This window comes from Vanessa atalanta, chromosome 10 (genome assembly GCF_905147765.1).
Source record: "Vanessa atalanta chromosome 10, ilVanAtal1.2, whole genome shotgun sequence".
Taxonomy (NCBI): domain Eukaryota; kingdom Metazoa; phylum Arthropoda; class Insecta; order Lepidoptera; family Nymphalidae; genus Vanessa; species Vanessa atalanta.
The window spans coordinates 4,151,289-4,172,994 of NC_061880.1; the positions used below are offsets into that span (position 1 = coordinate 4,151,289).

The 21,706-nt window shown below is 32.1% G+C and overlaps 1 protein-coding gene across 2 annotated transcripts in view; it reads right to left on the reverse strand.

The window, feature by feature from the left end:
- Positions 1–2,566: 2,566 nt before the first annotated feature.
- LOC125066904 (RNA/RNP complex-1-interacting phosphatase homolog) overlaps positions 2,567–21,706 on the reverse strand; it is a 38,949-nt gene continuing 19,809 nt past the window's right edge. Inside the window, exons 3-8 of one of the 2 annotated variants that reach the window (XM_047675222.1) lie at positions 17,609–17,637; positions 16,723–16,810; positions 15,154–15,233; positions 8,246–8,286; positions 3,412–3,519; positions 2,567–3,337 (exon numbers count right to left, since the gene is read on the reverse strand). In XM_047675222.1, coding sequence (XP_047531178.1) covers positions 3,042–3,337; positions 3,412–3,519; positions 8,246–8,286; positions 15,154–15,233; positions 16,723–16,810; positions 17,609–17,637 — 642 coding nt within the window. In that variant the 3' untranslated portion in view covers positions 2,567–3,041. Of the gene's footprint in view, positions 3,338–3,411; positions 3,520–8,245; positions 8,287–15,153; positions 15,234–16,722; positions 16,811–17,599; positions 17,638–21,706 lie in introns of both variants that reach the window. The other variant, XM_047675221.1, reaches the window with a different exon arrangement.

Genomic DNA, 21,706 nt, shown 5'->3' on the forward strand with positions numbered 1-21,706 from the left:
CACCCCCACGACCACCCAGAAATACTTAAATATATTAAACAATTTGGTTTTACTTGTAACTTAATTTGCTAGTAAATCTGAAACAATGTATAATCAGCTAAGAAAACTACAATAAAACTTACTTAATTATTTTATATACATTAATAAATTTTTAAAACTTCTCTTTACTCACGACTACTGATTGTATAATGTATACACTTCAAAAATATAACTGACCTACAGAACATTTTCCGATCAAACGATAACAATCGAAATGGCGCCCGAAGCGTCACCAACTGTCACTGATGTAAACGAGCACATTAAAACGAAACAGTTTCGAGTAATGGATATAAATTAAACGGTCATCGATGTCACTCAAGCCAAGGATCTGGAGAAATACGCTTTGACGGAAGCCAGGTAGTTAAGATTTGAAACAAAAATATGAGATAACACCAGTTAAGATGTTAAATTTTATTAGGAACTAACAAAGTGAAACTAATTTATGTTCTTCCAACCGACAGATAACGCCTTTAATGATGAATCTCGTTTAAACTTAGCCCTCGTTTCAAAATAACGCAACAATAAAAAATACTTTCGGGAGATATCGCTTCTAAGTTCGTGGTACTCGCGGGTGTAGCCTAAGCTACATAAGAATAACTTTCGAAATTTATACCGACTACAAATATTGGTAAATGACAATTCATAGTGATGGTAGTACCAGAAACCTCTACAATGCATGGTGGTTAGGAGTAAATTATTCAAAGCATTCGTAATCTGCAACTCAAAAGCAAACAATAGAGCAATAAATGATACAAGAGGCGACGCTTCGTGAAAGCTACCACGTATCGACAACAAATAAATCAGAGACAAGAACGTTACCTGCGTCCCGGAAAATATTGAGCAAACAACACTAATATATAAGTCGGTTTTCTGTAACATAAAACACACCTATTTTCTTAATCTGTGACATCGTTAGAGACGGCTATAATATCTTATTATTTTTATATTTATTTTTAGCAGTGCAAAGCTTCCGATAAAAAATATATTTTGCGAATTATCAATAAATAATAGCAACATGCATGTTTATAAATCGTCAATCGATCGAATTCCATTAGATTATACTACATACACATTTTTCTGACCGGATAAATTTGAGCTTGTTTTGGCTATAAGTTTTTTTTAATTTATAAATTATGTAAAACAACAATTTTATGTATATATACATACAGTCTTAAACTATTTAATATACATTATTAAAAGGGCTTTTGTCGCACACAAATAATCAGAAACTTTATATTTCCAAGAACCAATTACATATGACTGCGACATAAAATGATAATGATAATTATCCAGAATAAGTGCACCCAAATTCTTACACGGGCCATATTTCGTAAGCGCAATCTTAAGGGCATCGGAGCAGGTAGAGAAAATCGACTTCATTGCGCACACAATTAACCAGAAGCTTTGTTTAATAAATGCCCACGAGATTTAATCAGATTTTTTCACATTACGAAATATTTTTTTAACTTATATAATTGATATAATTTTCTCTATTTTTAAAACAAATACTTGTTTCTTAAATCAAATAGATTTTGAAAAATAAACTTTTTAGTCTGATACATACTTCAAAACTAGAGAAAAATAAACGAATCAATTAATTAAAACATATTCACCCCTGAACTATTTCCGTGTCTGTCGGATCTGCCGTTCCATCGCATTATAAGTGGAGGAACAGGGAGGGCAAATGTTTACATATACAGTACAATATGTCCGGCGCCATAGGGTAGCTAGTCTTTAAATTTTAAATCGTTCAGGAGCACATAATACTTATATTACATCATGAGTTACAAGTTATTAAAATGTAGACCATATTATCAGTAGTTTCGCTGTCAGACACTTCGACACGTGGTTAATTGGCACTTTGGACCAACAGCTAGGGATGCGAATTCAAATTCTGAAACATCTTGAGTTTTAACTCAAAATAATGAGTCACACGTGGGAAATATTACTCTATATAAATTTATTGACTTGAGTCAAGGTTTTTTAATTTTTCTATTTTTTTATAGTAATGCTATTATTTTAGGCCTTTGTACAATATCATTGTATTTATCTTCCCTAATCTAAGTTTGTTCAATATATTGGGTACAGCAAAAGATCAAACGAATTACTTCTTTCAGGTGGCTCGCATACGTAAAGGACATTTTTTTTTTAAATCTTATTATTGTATTGTAATTAACAAACTACTAAGTCTACTGTCACATACCATGTGCGGACACTAATATTTTCCTATCCTGTTCCAAGTGCCTTCGTCACGCGCCAAACCCAACGCATCATAGCTTTACCTATCTCAAAGCCATCTCGATGCTATCAAACACGTGCAAGCTGTTCACGTCACTATACGTGATCCAACAAATTTCACCATAATTAGACTTATTCTCATGACCCACCAGTTTCTGTACTCTCCGTCACCTATATCGAATAGTTGTCGCAGAATAATGGATTTGATAGCAGTGGATTGACAAAAAAAAAAACAAGAATTCAGTTTTAATTTTTTTTTTATTTTATAATTTTTATTCATTGCGTTTTTTTTAAAGGGCGCATTCAAAATTGTATATTAAAGATGATATCATATTTAAACTAAATATACATATATTTATACAAATAATTCAAAAAATAAGCGTGCATAAAGTGTTTATAAATACATTAATATTGCTCAATTGATTATGCTAATAAAGTATTATCGAATTATTTATAAGTTAGATACATTTATGTATATAAGCAATTACATGCCCTAAACATTCTATGTACAAAAGCGTCTACTGAAAAACCAAACTGATCAAAAACATATTACGTCATGTCCATTGTAGCTATGCACAAACATATTTAAGGAAAAGTAATTCAGGATATACATATTATTTGCTTTGAAACTGATACAAAACACTTTATGTACTCTAAAGTTTCAGAAAAGTCATTGGAGACATTACATTTCAAACTTAAACTAATCAATTTTTAATGAAGTCGGAATATCTATGTATAAATATTATAGTTCTTATATTTGATTATCAATAATCATATTTATAATCAAACTCATAGGATGATGTACTTGATTTGGAAATACTGCGTTCTCTTCTCTTTTTCTTAGGGCTCGGCACGCACCAGCTGTGTGTATTATCGCGTACGTGTAATTTTGGTTCTTTATTTATACTTATCGGAGACAGACTATGTTCAATTTGATATACATTTTCTACCGGCTTCACCACTGTTTCCTTCCCTAGATCTGGTGGAGGTGGAGTCTTACCTAGTAGATCAGCAATGAAATTAGCTCTTTCTATTTGATAGCCTCTCGCAATTTCAAAGCCTGTAAAAAAATACTACAACTGAACGAGATTCGTTTAACTTTAAACACTTCTAAAGTACACAATTTTTATATACTTTTTATTGCATCTTTAGCGGGAATCCCAACACGGTCCCGCAAATAACGGCAGACCATATAGCCCGTTCTGTTCAAACCGTGAGTACAATGAACACCAATCAACCAATCTGAAATTAATTTAATATATTTTTAATTAAATAATTACATTAGGGAATCATTAAACTAAGTTTTCATTATATTCTAAAGATGGACTATTATCAAAATTTTGTTGGCTAAACTTATTTCAAGATCACCTAAAATAAACTCAAGAGATGAAAGCATTAAAACGAATACGTATTGAAAGATCAAACAATAAACCACCAAATCGCTATAAGTAATACCATCTCCAATTGAATTATCAGACAATGCCCGATCAATAAGTGAAATGGTCCTCGGGAAAAATAAACGGCGAGTTCATGTTTGTGTCTTCAAAATCGCACCGCAAACATCGGACGGGGGTCGTTGACTCTCACCCGCTCACACCCTACACGGGGTAGATATAGAAAGGGGTGGACGGGGTGAGCGGAAGCCGTGGCCGTGGTTTGACGCTTCCTCAGGAAGACCTTTGAAGTAGGACGATAAATTCACACCCGACATAGCGCCGAGCAATCGTATTTACATATTTTATTTGTCCCAAAAGTTATATTATTTAATGTTACTTTAAAAAAATTAAAACTCTTTTATCGAATCGAGACAAGGTTTAAGTCCAATTAAGGGATAATATAAAATGAGTATCTAGGCCTTCAATCTCATTGGGTACATATCACGCGATTTTTAAAACCGTTATCCTCGTAAACAGCTTTTTAACACGATACAAATGTGGAGAAATGGAAGTTTGTTACAAAAAGACATTGAACGAAATACGGAATATTAAAATAGCATAATAATTTACTACAATAGATCTTGGACGCTTTTATACCAGTTATCTAATTACCCACTCAAAATATTTACGACTATAAAAAACGAAAATTGAAAGAATAAATATAATCTTACATTTATAAGGTCATTTGAGAAAAAGAGCCTTTTTTTAAACAGTTTTAAATTAAATTTTATTATTATCAGCATTAATTTTATATTGTATGTACGATGATATAAGGAACTTATAAGACTTGAAAAAAAAGTTTGCTTCTATTATTTCTAGAAACATGAGAAAATAAAAATAAATATGATTATTGTAAATATGTACATTATATATAAAAGTAAATGTCGTCACCGACCTAACTAGTTTATCAAATGACGACTAATAAGCTACGAGATAATAGACTTAAAATTTGGGCTGAATTGTTACGAAATAAAGAGACTCGTTGGGAAAGGTTTTAGCAAAATTTTAATCACAACCTTGGACAAGGTGCTAAACTTTTTTGAGATCAGTCAAACGTGTCGCTATGAAATAGCACTAATATGTAGAAATCAGACGGGTAGTGCTAGTAATACAAAATAAACTTTTTAGAATGGCTTTTACTTTTACAAACTTTTAGAATGGCTAAACACGTTTCATTTAAGTAACAAACGTAACGTGTCTTTTTTTTTGGTTTGAAAATTATCTAAAGAGACTTGTAAGAAAATATATTACAACCAAACAACAAAGTGAAGGAAAAGGTTTTATAATTAATTAATTAAACATAACACAATTTCAAATATTTACTCGTATATACCTACTCCAACATCAGCTTATTCTTAAATTCGCTTCGATAACATCTCCGGCTACAAGGCATGCACATAGATAGGTGCGAGCATCTTGTTGCGGATCGATTGTCGACAATCAGTGCATTGTGAGACAAGTCGATAGCGATACGGGAGAATGCGCCCACGCGCCGACCCCCTTACATCGTAATCGGCTTATTAGGACTTTACGACACGCATCTCAGATTATGATGTCTCGACTTAACAATGCTTTTCACATCAATATTACAATAATTGCGCAAATATTTATTTTACAATAACAATAAAATAGACAATTATTTATAGTTTGTCCAACATTAACCAGCTTCGACTAATTGCGCGTCTCTTACACGCTACATTGCCTCATTCTCCTTGGCGCCACGCGTGGGCCGGGATGAGATGTTGACTGATTAGGTATTTAAAAGATAACTGTTGCACTACACGTTCTGTCATTCGGTATTTTTATGATGCACCGACGGTAAAATATTTGTGTTACATAACATTTATTTCAAAAATTCTCTCGATATAAAAATACCTTAACGAATAATAGTTGTTATCATCTATATTTATTTTATTGCCATATGTCACAATTTTATATCTTTTAACGTACGTTATCACGTTCCCAATAATACTATCTCAGCTACATTTGTCACCGTGGCCCCCTTAGCCCGGAGTGCAACTTCGTCTACGACTATTTTATGTTTGAACAAAATGGACTGGTTCAAAGCAACGATATTTTTAGCTCCCATACTTACTTAAAGTGTTTTTCTAACAAACAAAGTTTGCTTATTCACTGCAGAATAATTTGACGTCAAATTAGTACGACTTTAATAAGTATGTTAAAAAATATTCAACGATTAGAAGCAAGTCATCTGTCTATGAAGGCACCATAGTTAATTAATCACTCTAGCAATGTTGAGAGTTGTGACAACTTCTGCCACACGCGTCAAATATTTTTAAGTAAATAATTTTTCATAATATTTTATCGACGTTGACTTTTTATAAGTAACGTAAAATATATTATGATATTGATAAATTAAACTATATTTTAATATGAAAGCAAAGGCGAAAGCGGTTTGGCGAATGCGCCGATTAAGACCACCCTTGGTTAAACGAACGGTAGCGAGTGTAGGACATTCCCCGTGCTGCGATATCGTGTAAATCAGAGCACGAGCGCGATTTGCGTGCGATAGCGCGTGAAATATGAATATCGTCGCATTACCGAGCCGGAGCGCCACCTCCTATTTCAATGTGAACTTATATTGCACCTCTAAAGCCCGAATGTACTTATTGTAAAACTTTTGCAATAACCAATACAAATATTTTCATGTTGTTATTTTCTTTCAATATATTTGTATATACTTAATAAATATAATTTATATTATTATAACATATCTGCAGATGTTGAGCAAAATTAGTTTTTAATTAGATAGTGGAACATAAAAACGATAACATTTAATGCAATGCATGGAAAAACGCCTTTGACTCATACATACTATATGTGGCAAAAAAAGTATAAGATCGAACAAAGTGATGTGATAAAAAATTAAATAAGTTTCTATTTCAAACATAAAATAGAACAACGTGACACATACCATGAGAGTTATATTAATCAATTCCAGTAACAACAATAGTATCTTATCAATAAAACAGATTAAACAACTCGATTCGGCCTATATTTAAGAAACTAGCGCTAACCATAGAAAACTAGTCTCTTAAAATACTCATCTCACTCAATCTACTTAGCGACACCGATAACTGGCCATTACAAATGAAAAGGCCGACAGATACTTGTATGCTCACTATTAATTGAAACTACCCACGTAATCTAATAAAAGCTAGTTTTGGTGATCAAGACAAACAAGGGCGCCCATTCGTAATTAGAACTTAATGAACATTCTGAATATTGAGTTCGGCACCGTGAGAAGTTCGACGATAACCACGATTTGTGTCAATGTAATTAAAAGTGTAGCTGCCGATAATCTCAGACGTGTGGACCGAACTTACTAGTTTTGATTGCTATGACTTATTGACAAACCAATTGAACGAGAACTCCGACGCAGCCTTTTTATAATGGTGAGTGAGATGTCATTGAAGCTCTTTATTTGATAAACGTGTTATGCATTCCGAGTCGAAATCGTATCGATCTTTAATTGAAATCGTATGTTGTGTCCAGCATTAACGATAAGCTTTCAAATAGCTTTGATGATCACGTTACGTAAGAGATTAACACTGCAAATGAGATGGACAAGATTAATCTTTTCTTTGTGATGACTGATGATATTAACAAAAATAAGGAACAGCCTGTAAATTTCCCACTGCTGGGCTAATGCCTCGTTTCCCTATGAGTAGAATTTTTAGCCAAATGATAGTTTCCTCACAATGCTTTGCTACATCGCCGAAAACGAGACAAACTAATAATTAAAAATATTTTGTCTGGCAGTGGCACTTGCCTTGGTGTAAACCCATAGTCGGTTAAGATTAACGTGTTCTTATTACGGCGCTCGTAGTAACTTGTCTTTTATTATATAAATTATATTGAATCAAATGACAGTCAAATACAAAAACATAATATTCAATTGAAGGTAACTGTACAATCGTGATCACTGTGTATTTTAAGACGACATCGACAATAGAATAACAATTAGTGACTATAAAGGCTTAGCTCAATGACACTCTTTATGGTGGTCTTGTAAAGTAATACAATTAGGCAATGGGCGTGCATTAACACCTCACCGAAACTTCTCTCCCACGCAAGACATTTCTCCTTGTGAATCGTACCTACATCAAAGTATACAAATACAAATTATTTTTTCACTTTGCCATCGTTAAAATTTAGCCTCGAAAATAAGATTAGAAACGTTTCGAACACAATAATTTTAATTTATTAGGCATAACAAAATCGTAGAAAAAAATCAAAGGATTTTCTCATAAATTAATAAAATTATACAAAAATTTAATCAATGTAAAGCAATTAGTGCCAGACAATTTTATCGAAGAAGACTTTGTCGGAATTTTAGACATACTCATCTTTAATTGGTAAATAAACAGATTGTTCCTAATTCCGTCGTACTTTTATCATTAAAATGAATGTTCTCAAAAGTGCAGATGCATCTAAAGGAAAGAACACCAAACCTATCTAATTCTTAAGAAACCTTACCATCAAAAGATGCTTGTACAATCAAAACTTACCATCATTTATTTTTAGAAATTCGTCCACAGTATCCATAAACCTGGAAACAAAAGCGTGTTAATAATAAGATATAGCTATGAAATAAAAAATTATCAGTTATAAATTATACAGTACATAATATGTAACAGCAGTAAACTTAAATAGCTTAACTAATAAATGAATAAATCAACACATGAACGTAACGTTATCAGAAATCGAATATGATAATATATTACAAATGAGAATAAACGCTAATGATCGTTATTATAAAATAAAAGCAATTTGCTGTGTAATTTTATTGCATTCCAACACTCGATAATACCTTGTTCCTAACAGTGAAACATCAATAAAACTTGGCGACGATGTAAAATGATATGTAACAACATCTCTGCCGTCGCATAATATTAAATTGAAATTTACAAAAATGTTAAAACTACGGCTCGCAGTCCAAAATGAAATATTATCTTGTATCGATCGCAGCGTGTCGCCATACTTTAATCGATTTTTTTACACCTAAAAACCGCATGATCAGTGGGCGTCCCAGAGTTACAAGGCGTTTCTGCCGACCGGTGGATTGCATTTCTGCCTATTTGGTGAATTATGTTTGTTTTCATCATAACAAATGTATTTTATGAGATAGGAGAGGAGGCGCCGAATACCGTTTGGAATTTTCTTAAATGACGTCTAAGGGTGGTCCTCAAAGGATGCAAATTGATGGAACTTGTAACCGATAAATATAGCCTTTAGAATTTGAATGAAAAGTTGCCTACGAGAATTATAATAATTGTGATTTGTCATGTAAATTAGTATAAATGTCCCTCGAGTATTTTAACAAACTTTTTTCAAATCGTTAAAGTAATATTTTAAGTTTGAACAAAACATTAACAATGATATAAAAGAATAACAACTTTATTAATCATCAAACAATCATAAAATTACCCGTGAAACTGTAAATTAAGATTGCTAGCTGTAGGAGGTTAAACAAAAGATCATTAACAAACAATTCTCAAGAACTTTAATCTTTACTCCAATAAGATTTACTAAACGAATCTATCCACGACGTGTGGCGACTGGCGCCAAAGAGTAAACAATTTAATTATGCATAAAGTCACGATTCGACAAATTCATTGAAACCTGTATACGTCTTGCGTACAATCTTATAACTTAATTCCGAGATCGAGCAGACCTTCCGACCAATTCCTTATTTAATGAGGAAACAAAGTTTGTGCTTTATGTAATTAAAATCTTAGAACCGCACTTTTTAGAGTCATTCATAGAATTATTCTATTTATTATTTACTTCAATTTTTTAAACAAATATTTACACACGCTTATTTTTTGTTTTTAAACGTATGTTATATTTTCTAGTAACCAGGCAATTACAATAAACTTACTGCTATAATATTATTGTATAATTATAATTTACGTAACATTTACTTAGCACATATTTTATAATTATTTAATTCGTGGCAAAGTCTGTACTTTACCACGAACTGCAATTAAAATAGTCTGCCGCAATACAACAATCGAAAATGAGTTTATTTTAATAATTATATTTATTTAAACATAATAACAATTCACTGCACTATTGAGATCAAAATCAAGATTGGATTAGTAAGGCCAAACTTTGAATTAAACTTTCTAAGCATTTCCTGACCAACCAACACGGACGTCATTATTTAAAAACTGTCAGAATTGTGTATTTTATTGCTCGGTCGGGTAGATCGAACCAACGTGAATTACATGCTTTCTTATTTAATATTAGTTGCGTCTTACGGTGTGTGATAATTTATATCTAGCGGCGTTATCTGTCGGTAGATCGCTCCCGAGTTATAATCCGGGTATTTTTCATGCGGCAAAGACCGTGCCTCTGCGTGGCGTTACTGGAAAATTTATTTAACTGCGAGAAACTTCGCTGCAATTATTATTACCTTTAACAACAGATGGGACCAGAACCTCCAGCGTCCGCGATCACACTTGCGTGCCCAAAGGTTTATAAGAGATATCATATGGCAAACTCAATACGATGTGCTATCAATGTGCGATCTCCAATGGGTAATCCAAGATATTCAATCAGTCACCAAGTGTGTGGGGTCTTTTTATAAATGAAACACGCACCATAAAAATACACAAGATAAAATTATGCTTTAGAAAGTCTAGTCAAGCAATTTTAAATTATTTTATAAAAAAATATTAGTCACCGCTGAACTTCATTCGTACTATATGATAAGTCGTGTATCGACCTCGATTCTGTTTACATAAGACGTGATAATATACAACTCCGACTTACATACCTCTAACAATCTGATCTGATAGATGGAAGCATATTTTCACCCCTAACAAGAGACCTCACATAAGTGATAGGAGCGCATCCATCATGGTAGTGTACAACGTACACGTCGGTGCTCTACAAGCAAGTGGTCGAATCTGAGATAATAGGGGACATTTTGATACAACGCCAGATAAGGATGCAGATGGTTCCCATGCAATCCGGAGCGTCCTTAAAAGCAGAGACATGTATTGTAACAGTACCATGGGCCAAAGGTTGAGCAAGAATATACTGAGAAAACAAACTGATTTCAAATTGACCTATTTAAAAATATACACACACAAATATATTTTAAATTATTTACATGATAAAATTACGAAATCAAAACCAAGGTTCTTGCTATAAGGAGTGGAGTCTATCTTAGTTCTATCTTTAGTCCATGTCTATAAAACAGTGTCTATTTTTAGTCAAACGACGTTTCATCGCATGGTTGAAATGAAACAAATATTGATATTACTTTAATTTACGTTTGTACTCGTAATGTAAGCAAGTAAATATAACGAGCTGGTCTCATTTTAACACGATGTTTAAAGAACATGATATGTGGAGATACAAAGTTATTACTGTTAACTGCCAACTAGTAGGCGCATCGTTACCACCTCAGGCGGTGAACTGTCGATACTCATATGAGATAAAAGATATAAATGATATAAGATGTAAGGCAAACAATCAATTTGAACTTGCGTACATTTTCAAATATCATTTTTGAAGTAATAATTATTATTGTGCGCGTTATGAAAAAATTATGAGAGTGAATTTTTATGATGGAATCATGAACGAGCTGATATTAAAAAATACATGATGAAGTTGTTTTTCTTTAAACCGCCAATTAATTGTTGAAACGCTCGAAATAGACAATTTATGGTCGTAGGTCGCATTTTAATAAATATCTAAATCACCCGTTTGTATTTTTTTTTATAAAATACTAACTATATACTCGGTTTCTTGTTTGTAAATTGATTTTAATGCCGATTCTATTCAAATGAAAAGAAATACTCAAGCATTAAGAGCGGAAATATATATAAATCATCACGCTAAGAAGATATATATAATATACAATCGAAATACCTACATTTAATATAACATTTATATATATTACTTATATATAATCAGATAAACAAATATATATATAATACAAAATCACTTTTTTTACTTATAAGTTGATTGTTTCGTTTCAGAACTTATGTTAGATAACAATTTTGCCGTAGTAGTTATTACTTGATCATTATTTTTTACATTAGTTTCTGTTTCATAAAAACCGCAATATCACATGTACATACGACCACCCAAAAACAAGTATTCATTTTCCTTTTAGAATATTCCCACAAACTGTGACTCACGTGAAGTCGCATAAGTATTACGTGTTCACTACGAGCCTAGTAAGCTCATCTCAATTAGATGCAATGAATCAGTGCCTACAGATGACAATTGTTGGTTCCCAGAATAAGCATGCCTTTGCGGTTTATGACACTGCCTTAAATGGCACTCAAAAACAAACCGCTAAAAATAATGGTTTTAGTCAATCGCGGGCTGAATTATAAACACGAAATTTTTTTATATAAATATAAAAATATTTTAACACACACACACACACACAATGAATTATACATTATCTACGAATTCATATATAAGTCAAATTATATTTAAAAATATATATAATTATGTTATGACATATAAAAGTTTTCCTTAATATGTTTCCGATAAAGTGCCCAAGCAATTAAATTATACGTTCAAAAGGAAACTTTCTTTCGAAATTTAAACAGAAATAATACACAATATGCATTCGTCGGTTTATAAACATGTAGGATGTGCTCATTAATTAGCATCAAAAGCCGGCGCCAGTGATACATAAACCGCGGTACTAAATACTCAAAACATTAATCGTGAGTCATTTTTGTGATTAATTCAAGTGCCCGCACTTATGTCACGGAATATTAAATTATAACAATATTTAATACTCTGAAACTTTTAAATAAATATCGTTATTATGAATTGTCAATGAAGAACAGAAAAAATTAAATAAATACGTGAAAATTAAGTCAAATGTTTCAATAATTTATTTTTTATTACAGATTCGTGGGATACCTACACATGTAGGAGATTTACGTGCAAGGCATGCTGGTTTCCTCAAGATATTTTCCTCTACCGCCGAGCACGCCATGAACCCAAATGCTTCGGTTAAAATTCAGACGCCCTAACCATTGGACCATCTCGACACAAAAAGTAAGAATAATTGAAATGGAAACTCAAAATTAATTGCAATACATAAATGAATAAAAATAAACTATAAACATTGTGAACATAACACTGAATATATTGGCATTATAGGCGTATGTTAATTTGATTATGGTAAATTTTGAAACATGTCCAACGGACCTAGCATTACACGACCAGAATAATGATTACGAACATTAAAACAAGATTATGCCCTAATCAATACATGTATTTGAACATGTTTCATAACCCGATTTTAATTAAGTCCCACAGGTCGGCGCGAGTAATTTCGTAAGGCTTACTGACAAGTCGAACTATGCACAATAATAAGATAACCAACTATAATAATACATATTTGTCCAATGTCTCAATTATTACATGTGTGGTCTATAAATGATTATATAGCAGCAATGTAATGAAAGGAAACTATAACATTGTCGATATTAACATCGGTTATTACTTCGAATGAAACGCGGTAACCACTCGTAATGGGCACGTTACTATTAATATTATTACAGACATTATAGAGAGCCAACAGTTTGTTTCTTCAATAGATTAATTATTTTTATTGTCAAATAATACTAACTGTAAGATGAATCGAAGTATCCGTCGTATATTTATTATCTAAATGAAAGTTGTATAAGATTATAACGGGAACTGTCATACTTTTTATATGACGTCTTAATCATAATTAAGGACTATCTTAAATATGTTTGACATCAATAGAAGCTTCTTGAAGCAATTAGAACGTCTGCTCAAATAAAAACAACCTTTTTGGTTTTCCCGTTGAAAACTTGATTTAATAAGTTAAAAATAGTAAAATGACTTAATACTGCTATGTCAAATTGTCTCGAGATAACTCTCAATCATGCGCTAATAGAATAACAAACAAAAAATATTAAAGAAAAAAAGCTTTAATGCGGATTTAGCGTGATCAGATGATACGGTATCCATTATATAAATATTGAAACATAATATGGCCGAATCGATACTTTTAATATCATCGAAAATATCGATGTTTTTACATCACATATCCGGCATCGCATTCTTTTGTGAATTGAAAATGCATAAAATATAATAAGTGTTCATTAGCGGCGCGTAAATAAAATAAACTGACCCCTCAGAAATCCCTTTAGTCTTGAACCATAAAAATCTATTAATCTGACAATCCGTACTTCAACGGTGGTCACAATTTATAGTCGGCCTGATTGTTGGTACACGGGCTGGTTTGTAATGACGACATGATCGTGGACAGTCGACATGGAAAACAAGTAAAAATATAGCCGTGATAAATGAACAAACGGTCGAGGCACGCGAGCATCATTACGAGCGTGCACATGATCATCTTCGTCTCGTACAGTGAAAGGTCACCGCGGTGATATTACCACGATATCTCTACCTCGTTGTACTTTACTCAATAATATCTATATTAAAATATGTATTTACATTTATCCAATACTAAATTCTAAAACTTTTTATATTGTTTGTCGTTATTAAGCGCTTACTTTGAAGTAGCTATACGGGTGGCACATTTGTCGAAGCCTAACTGACAGACAGATGCGCGGCTCTCGGGCGCGATAACAGGGACGAAGTATCTGAGAAATGCCGATGGTTATTTATGGCGAAGCTAGCCGTCGTCGTCGTGCAGCCTCTAACAAAAGACTAAACAAATGACCGAGATAATCTTCGAGTTAAAGCTCTTAGTTTAGGCAGGTGATAAAAATCTGATTAATACCACTGTTTGGTAAGCACATTTTTTTCATATTCAATAAAACAAATTCAACATCACAAATTTGTAATTGAACTAGTTAATAATATTGTTTTTTTTTTGTCATAACCGGTGAGACATATGTTGCTCGTAGGGCGACACGTACTAGAGACAAATGCCTTTCAAATTCCAAAAGGCATCAGTAAACGCGTGGGACGCAGACGCAGCGCGCCGCCAATGAACACAAGCGCTAGATGTGACCGGCTTCAATTGAATCTAAAGAGGTACCAGTGGTACCACTACACTACACTAGCTCTGAGCGTCTGTGGCCCTCAGGCGCGCCGACAACGCCCACGCATGCGCAGAGATTTATAACATTACCCATATTCGGCCTACGAACGGCGCCAATTCGACGCTTCAAATTAAAATTTGCGGCGACTGCAAAAAGGGAACATAGGTTGTTGCATTGATCGATGGCTGAGTTGTTTGATATATAGGGTAATATTATTACTTATTTTCTGAGAACAATGGATCAATAGTGAATTCTACAAATACAAAGATTAAAAATCTTGGAGGATGTACCGTACCTTCCACTGGTAAAATATCTACTATAATATCGTACATAAATAAAATATTTAATAAGAATTAAATACAAAACTTAATAAAAAAATATCTTACACATTAACAGTGTGCTCCGACGGTAGCTGGCGACCTGGTATTAAAATTTTCTTATACAGTACACCTTTGGATTTCAGCTCCTACAGAAAAAAAATATTACATTAACTTGACAATTTCTACCCTTGAAAACGAAAAAAAAAACCGTAAAAAGACTTGATGACAGCATTTATATCGATTTTATCTTTATTTTTTGACTTGCAAGCGGCAGTAATTAGATTATCTCCGCCATTTCCGGACGGTTGCTGATATAGACTTGATAGACGGTCAGTGTCGGCGAGTGACGGCAAGCCAACGTCGTCAAAACCATTTTTTTATTAGAATTAAGTATCAGATAAGACGCCATTCTTATCGTTATAAATATCGTTAAACTTTTATTTTTTTTTATTTAATAAGTAATTTATAATAACTATTATTTTCGTTACACTGCTTCTTTAGTCTGTAAATGGACAGCTAGGCTGTGCACACAGTGACATAACTATCACAACTACAAAATATTATATTAATATTATTGCTAAAATAAAATTTCAATTTATGTTCAACGCTGAGAACAAACCGAAACTAAATACAAAATAAACATAAAACAAGGAATGCAATCAATTAGTTTCTCGAAATAAAGCCTGTAAACAAAATAATAATTTTACAATGCGAAATATTAACAATGTACATTGTCGCTACTGTAGTAACTTCAACATATACTGAACAAACAATGTCCATAAAGCAAGCCAAAACAACGAAACATTAAAACTTTGATAGAGTGGATAACTGATGCTAGAAGTAATCACAAACAACGCTTTCGCAATAACGCAAAATATTTTACGTGTAACAACTCAGCTTGGGTCTAAATCATATGCAATAAGCGATAAATCAGTTAACTAGTTAAAGCTAAATGTAAATATTCTTAAATAACAATACATAATGCAGACGTTTCAAATACATTGTTAAAACGTTTGAATTATTTAAATGAAATGTTAACAATAGTCGAGACACCATTGGTTCATGTAGTATTACTTGTAAATAAATATCTTATTCGATATAAAAATACGTTAAGATGAGGTAATAGGTAAATTATATCTTTAAAATGCTATCTGTGCTTTACTTAAATACGAAATCTGTTGGTTCATGAAAAGTTCGTTTACGATCGGATTATATTAGCAGATGAATGCACTGCAATCAGACATAGAAACGAACAAAGCATCGTAGTAGAAAATGTGACTTTCAATCGTAAAACTGAACATAACTTTATTGCTTCCCCGTATTCTGGCCCATACTGGGCGAGACGAGAATTTTACAAGCGCTATCTTAACAGCTAAAAATTGTTATCCTGTCTTGAGAAGTTGCTTTTACATATCCACTATAAACTTGCATAACTAACAAATCAGTACAAAATGTTATTCGAATGTTTGCTAAATTATATTATTAAGTATTATTTAGCTACACAAAAAAGATTAACCGTAAAACGGTCCTCTTTAAAAAAAAAAACATAGTAAACATCCCCAAACCTTCAATTATATATTTTCCAAATTCCAAAAACAAATATGCATTCAAAAATAATAATAAAGTAAGAAATACCGCTGGGTCGTAGTATTTCGCCGTATTTGTCAGGTCTATGACTGCTCCCAACTTTGGGATAGCTTTTAAAAGTGTTTTTATATCCCATCTGGAAAAGAAAAATATTTATGGAATGATATTTTTGATCTATAGAATAAATTATATCAAATTTCAAAAATATATCATCCGTCAAGTTTATGAAATAGTCTTAATATAACATTAAAAATACATCCGATACTGTCATGAAAACTATTGTTAACGTTAATCGTGATTGATTTTTTTTAAATTAAATCTATTCTGTAGTCCTATTTACATGATGGTATCGATTTGTCGTCCTAACTGTGAGAAAAAGGAATATAAAGGGCACCTGTGAGGGAGAAGCACTAACTTTTGCTCTATAATACAGATATATTCAATCACGAATACGCGCTCCTCCACATAAAATTAATATCGGTGTTGCATTAGATGAGTGAGTAACGCTCGTGCCTTCAATATGTCTTAGTGTGCAGGAGACTACTAATAATAAAGACAGTAAAAAAATACAAATTACATTTTATATGTTAAGATTATTTTAATAAAATTAATTAATTTATACCTCTTGCACAGTTATCAAATCTATTAATTGAGCAACGTGAATAAAATTTGGTCAGAACAATTAAAACATAAAAAAATTGTCCACTGTCTCACTTTAGCCTATTTAGAAATTTCTATAAAGCCTATTGATTTTTCATAATAAGGCATGGTATTTTCCGTTTTACAGTATTTTTAAGCTTACGCGCAGGAGACTTGTTACGACTTAAAAGCAGGCTGAGCTTTAAACAAATACTAACCAAAAGTCTAGCCACTAAACAACTGAATGTAGTGTAAATAAAATTATTATAATTTTGTGCATACTTACACATCCTTTACAGCAACAATATTGCTTTTCTGCACTCTCTGAAACAAGAAATATAGCTATGATAAATTTTTACATTTCTGATAATTATTATGCTACATGGCGATGATTTTTGTATCATTAGTACATACCATTGTGGCTATAGACAATAGTACTTTGAAAATGCCGCACGTAGGCGACACGGCACTGATAAGAGACCTGATCAATCATCAACTAGCCCTACCTCACCGGTGTCGTTGACCTATGACGCTGAGGGCCACCTGATGGAATCAAGTTTAAGACGGGACATCCGAATTTCTAAATTAGTGGACCCGTAAACATCACTCTCTCCAGATATCGCTATGAAAAAACCTAAACTAAGTAAATACAAAACTGTTCTAAGAAGTCAAACTTAATATAAATGAAACAAACGTTAGAATTTTAAATAACCATAATTTTCCATAAAACGTTGATCATAAATCCCAAAACCCATTTCTGTTGCACCGCAGGCAAAAATTTTTAGTTAAAAGTTTTCAATTTCGGACAAAATCGCCTTAAATAAAATGTCAGGTACCTAATAACAGGCTGTTATGGTGGCAATAATTTATCGGCAGTGTTGACAAGATTGAAAAAGATTATCAAATAAAAAATATTGACCGCCGAGGGGCGTGTTTAAAAGGGGTTAATTTTCAATTTGGATACGCTGGTGGTTTCGGTTTAAATTTAATATACAGTGTGTATAAATATTGCATATCGATTGCAGTATTGATTAACATTTCACGTGTTCAATTATATTACTACAGAACTTTGACTCTCAAAGTTATTATTGCCGATAATATATCCTTTCACATATCTTATACTAAAATAATTATCGCGTAAGCAGCATAAACAATATGGTTATTACGATTACCAAAACAAAGCTTAGTCACTCGATTATCCAAGTACTTAGTAATAATATTATTAACATATCGGTATAATCGTAATACCTGACGTATGTTCATATTGATTTATGTCCCGGTTTAACACTGAATAAATAATTATAAAACACAATAATATCAATGAATTTGTGGTATAATAAATTAATACTGTCCTCAGGCGGTCTTTAACCTATCGTGTGAACAGATTATAAATATAAAGTAAGCAGAGACTCAAAATAAAACCAATGATGTTATTATTTAAGGTGAATTTGAAATATAATATTTAATAATAAAGCTGTAAAACATTCTATAGTTAACTTAACCTTTAATGATCATCTTATTTGACTACGTCGAAAGAAAAAGGACGGTTACAATTATGGCAATCTTATGTGCGTTAGTATATTCATTATATTTCTATATATCTCTTAGCTTCTTATCGGTTTTGCTTTTGAAGAATCAGGTGTCGTTCATCTAGTCCTTAAATTTAGCATCGTGGATGAGTCTTGCACATGGAAGAAAGAAAAAATAAGACAGATGTATCGAGTTTCATATACGTAAAAGGAAAGCTTATTTCACAGATTCTGACAGTGTTAAGATTACATATATGTAGTCATGCCGAGTTTTAGTTTTGTTTATTCCTATGAAATATTACTTGTTAAGGAGATAAATATAATTTTAAGAGTATTACTGTACTAAATGTATACTAGAACCTCTTATTATCAAGTATGTCTTTACTAAAACTCGACAACCATTGCCTAGCTAACTGGAACACAGCAATAATCTAATGGTCAAAATTGAACCTACAACTTTCACATAACTGGGTGGCCTACGCCGTTGAGCTATTGAGGCTACATTACAACGATAATTTATGATAATTACGTAAATCAGATAAGATTGATTGAGCGAATTAACATAGGTTTTACTCACTCTTGAAAGATTTTTACTATTACTGTAATGTGGTACCATTATTTCAATACAAACCTAAGTCTCCAGAGAGCCATATTGGCAAAAAAATAATTTATAAATATAGAAGAAGAAACATTTCTAGAAGCAATCAAGCCTGATTAGAAAGAAACCTGAATATATAGAAGCATGACAGTGTTTGCAAATTTTCAAAAAGAAATATTTAAGAATTCCATTTCATTGTTGGGCTGCAGAGTATAACAAGAAAGTAACAATATGATATTTGTAGTCGTGTAAAATAATCGTAACGATTATTGTGCGGCCATTTACAAGTCATGTGACAAATCAGAACGAAGAAAACGATGATAAAATTATCAACAATAGTCCTTAATAAATCGCTGATTACCGCTGACACAAACATACGACGCGACAACGCATTACTTGCATGTGTCGTGTAAGGCGATAAAAGTAAATTTGTCATTTTTACGACACACAACTTTACATCTGCAAACATGGAAAAGAAGTCACCACCTGCAGGTATAATTACAGTTTTATGCGGATAAATTAATTAAGATAAGACAGTATGCAAATTCGAGATGTTTACACGCATCGGTTTAACCTAGATTAACTTTAAAATATTTACTTAAAATATTTTCAAGCTTATTCCACATGTATTTTAAATAGTAATCTCTCGTCTTAAGGAAAAGTTTTGTAAATAATTCGAGTACCATTACCAAGAAATTCCTCGTATGTTAATATGTACTTATAACAAAACTTACTAGAAACTACAATATTATATAATAAGCTTCGTACCATTAAATTTATATATCCTGTATTGAAATCAATGGATGGAACTACACGCTTTATTGTCATATTTTATTGTACGTTTTTAATTTCTCAATCGGTAAAGTTTCAAATATACGTACTTTACAGAAATCTAGTCTAGAAAAATATACTTACGACAATGTTATAAGTTTACTAACAGTTCTCGTCGGAACACAATGCTTGTCGCTAACCCTATATAAAAATATTTATTTTACCACATAATAACTTAATATAGCTGGATTTTATCAGACCCTAATTTCAAGTAAAACAAACTATAACATTTTGATCTACAATTTCAACTATGTTATTATACTTATTATACTAGCCATTCTGCAACTAAAAAAAGCATATTATCATAATTGACCTTATTGAATAAGAAAGGAAACTAGCTGTAGCGAAAACTTCATTTTGTTCCAACATTTATGAAAAAAAAACTATATTTTTTTATTGAAACCGAAAGTGAATCAGGCGTTGTATTTAAAATAATCACATATTTCGTGCGCAAAAATAAGACACGCCTCATAAAACATACTGACATGACACAAAATCACGCTTTTGGGTGAGTCAACTCTAGATCAAAGTATTAAATTTCAATTGAACGGTATTCACAAAACAACACCGATCGAAAGCAAAACAGAATTTACTGTAAGACACAATATACAAACGGAATTTGTAACTCTAAACACTAGATCAAAGTTATCTTTTATTCTATAAAATATAATGTAGTTAAATAATACACATTCTGAATGATAAATTCTCTTGTCATAACGACCACTAATTATTTGTATTCTTACATACAAATAATATCATCAGTAAAGAAAATTCACCAACACTGCAGTCTATAAATAATTTATAAATCTTGCGTTGACTCCAAAATGCAGTATCATCACTCAGAATATGAAAGAATCCATAATTTTACTCCCGTTACTATAGAATTCATTTTAACACCATCCCATTGAATACGCATCCCAAGCTGCATTGCACGGTTGTGATACCTTTTTTCTACTGTGATCTGTTAGACCGTTTATTCGAATGGTAATGATGGCATAATTGACAGAGAGCAACTATTGTTTCCATTGTGTCATATTGATATTAGGGTTTTGTCGCCTTGTAATGGAGGGACTTTTGTTATTGTTTTAAATATCGTTAGTCGCTCTTTCCCCTTTTGACACCGATAGATTTCATGCGGTAGATTTAGAAAAGGTGGAGTTGTACCATTCAAATATTAATCTTACATGTTCAATAAGCCTAAATATTTGTCAAATGACATTACAAAAATATCGATAAGTAATGCTTGACGTGATGTCTTATAAATGATCATAGATGTTATATATTATATGACAATAGATGGACCTCGAACATGACCAATGCTCTTGTATTGTAATTGTAATAAAAGTAAGTCATAAAATTTACAAGTTACGTAGTATAATGACTTAAGTAATAATTGGTGTCAACATAATTGATATGTGGCGACCATTTCATGCAT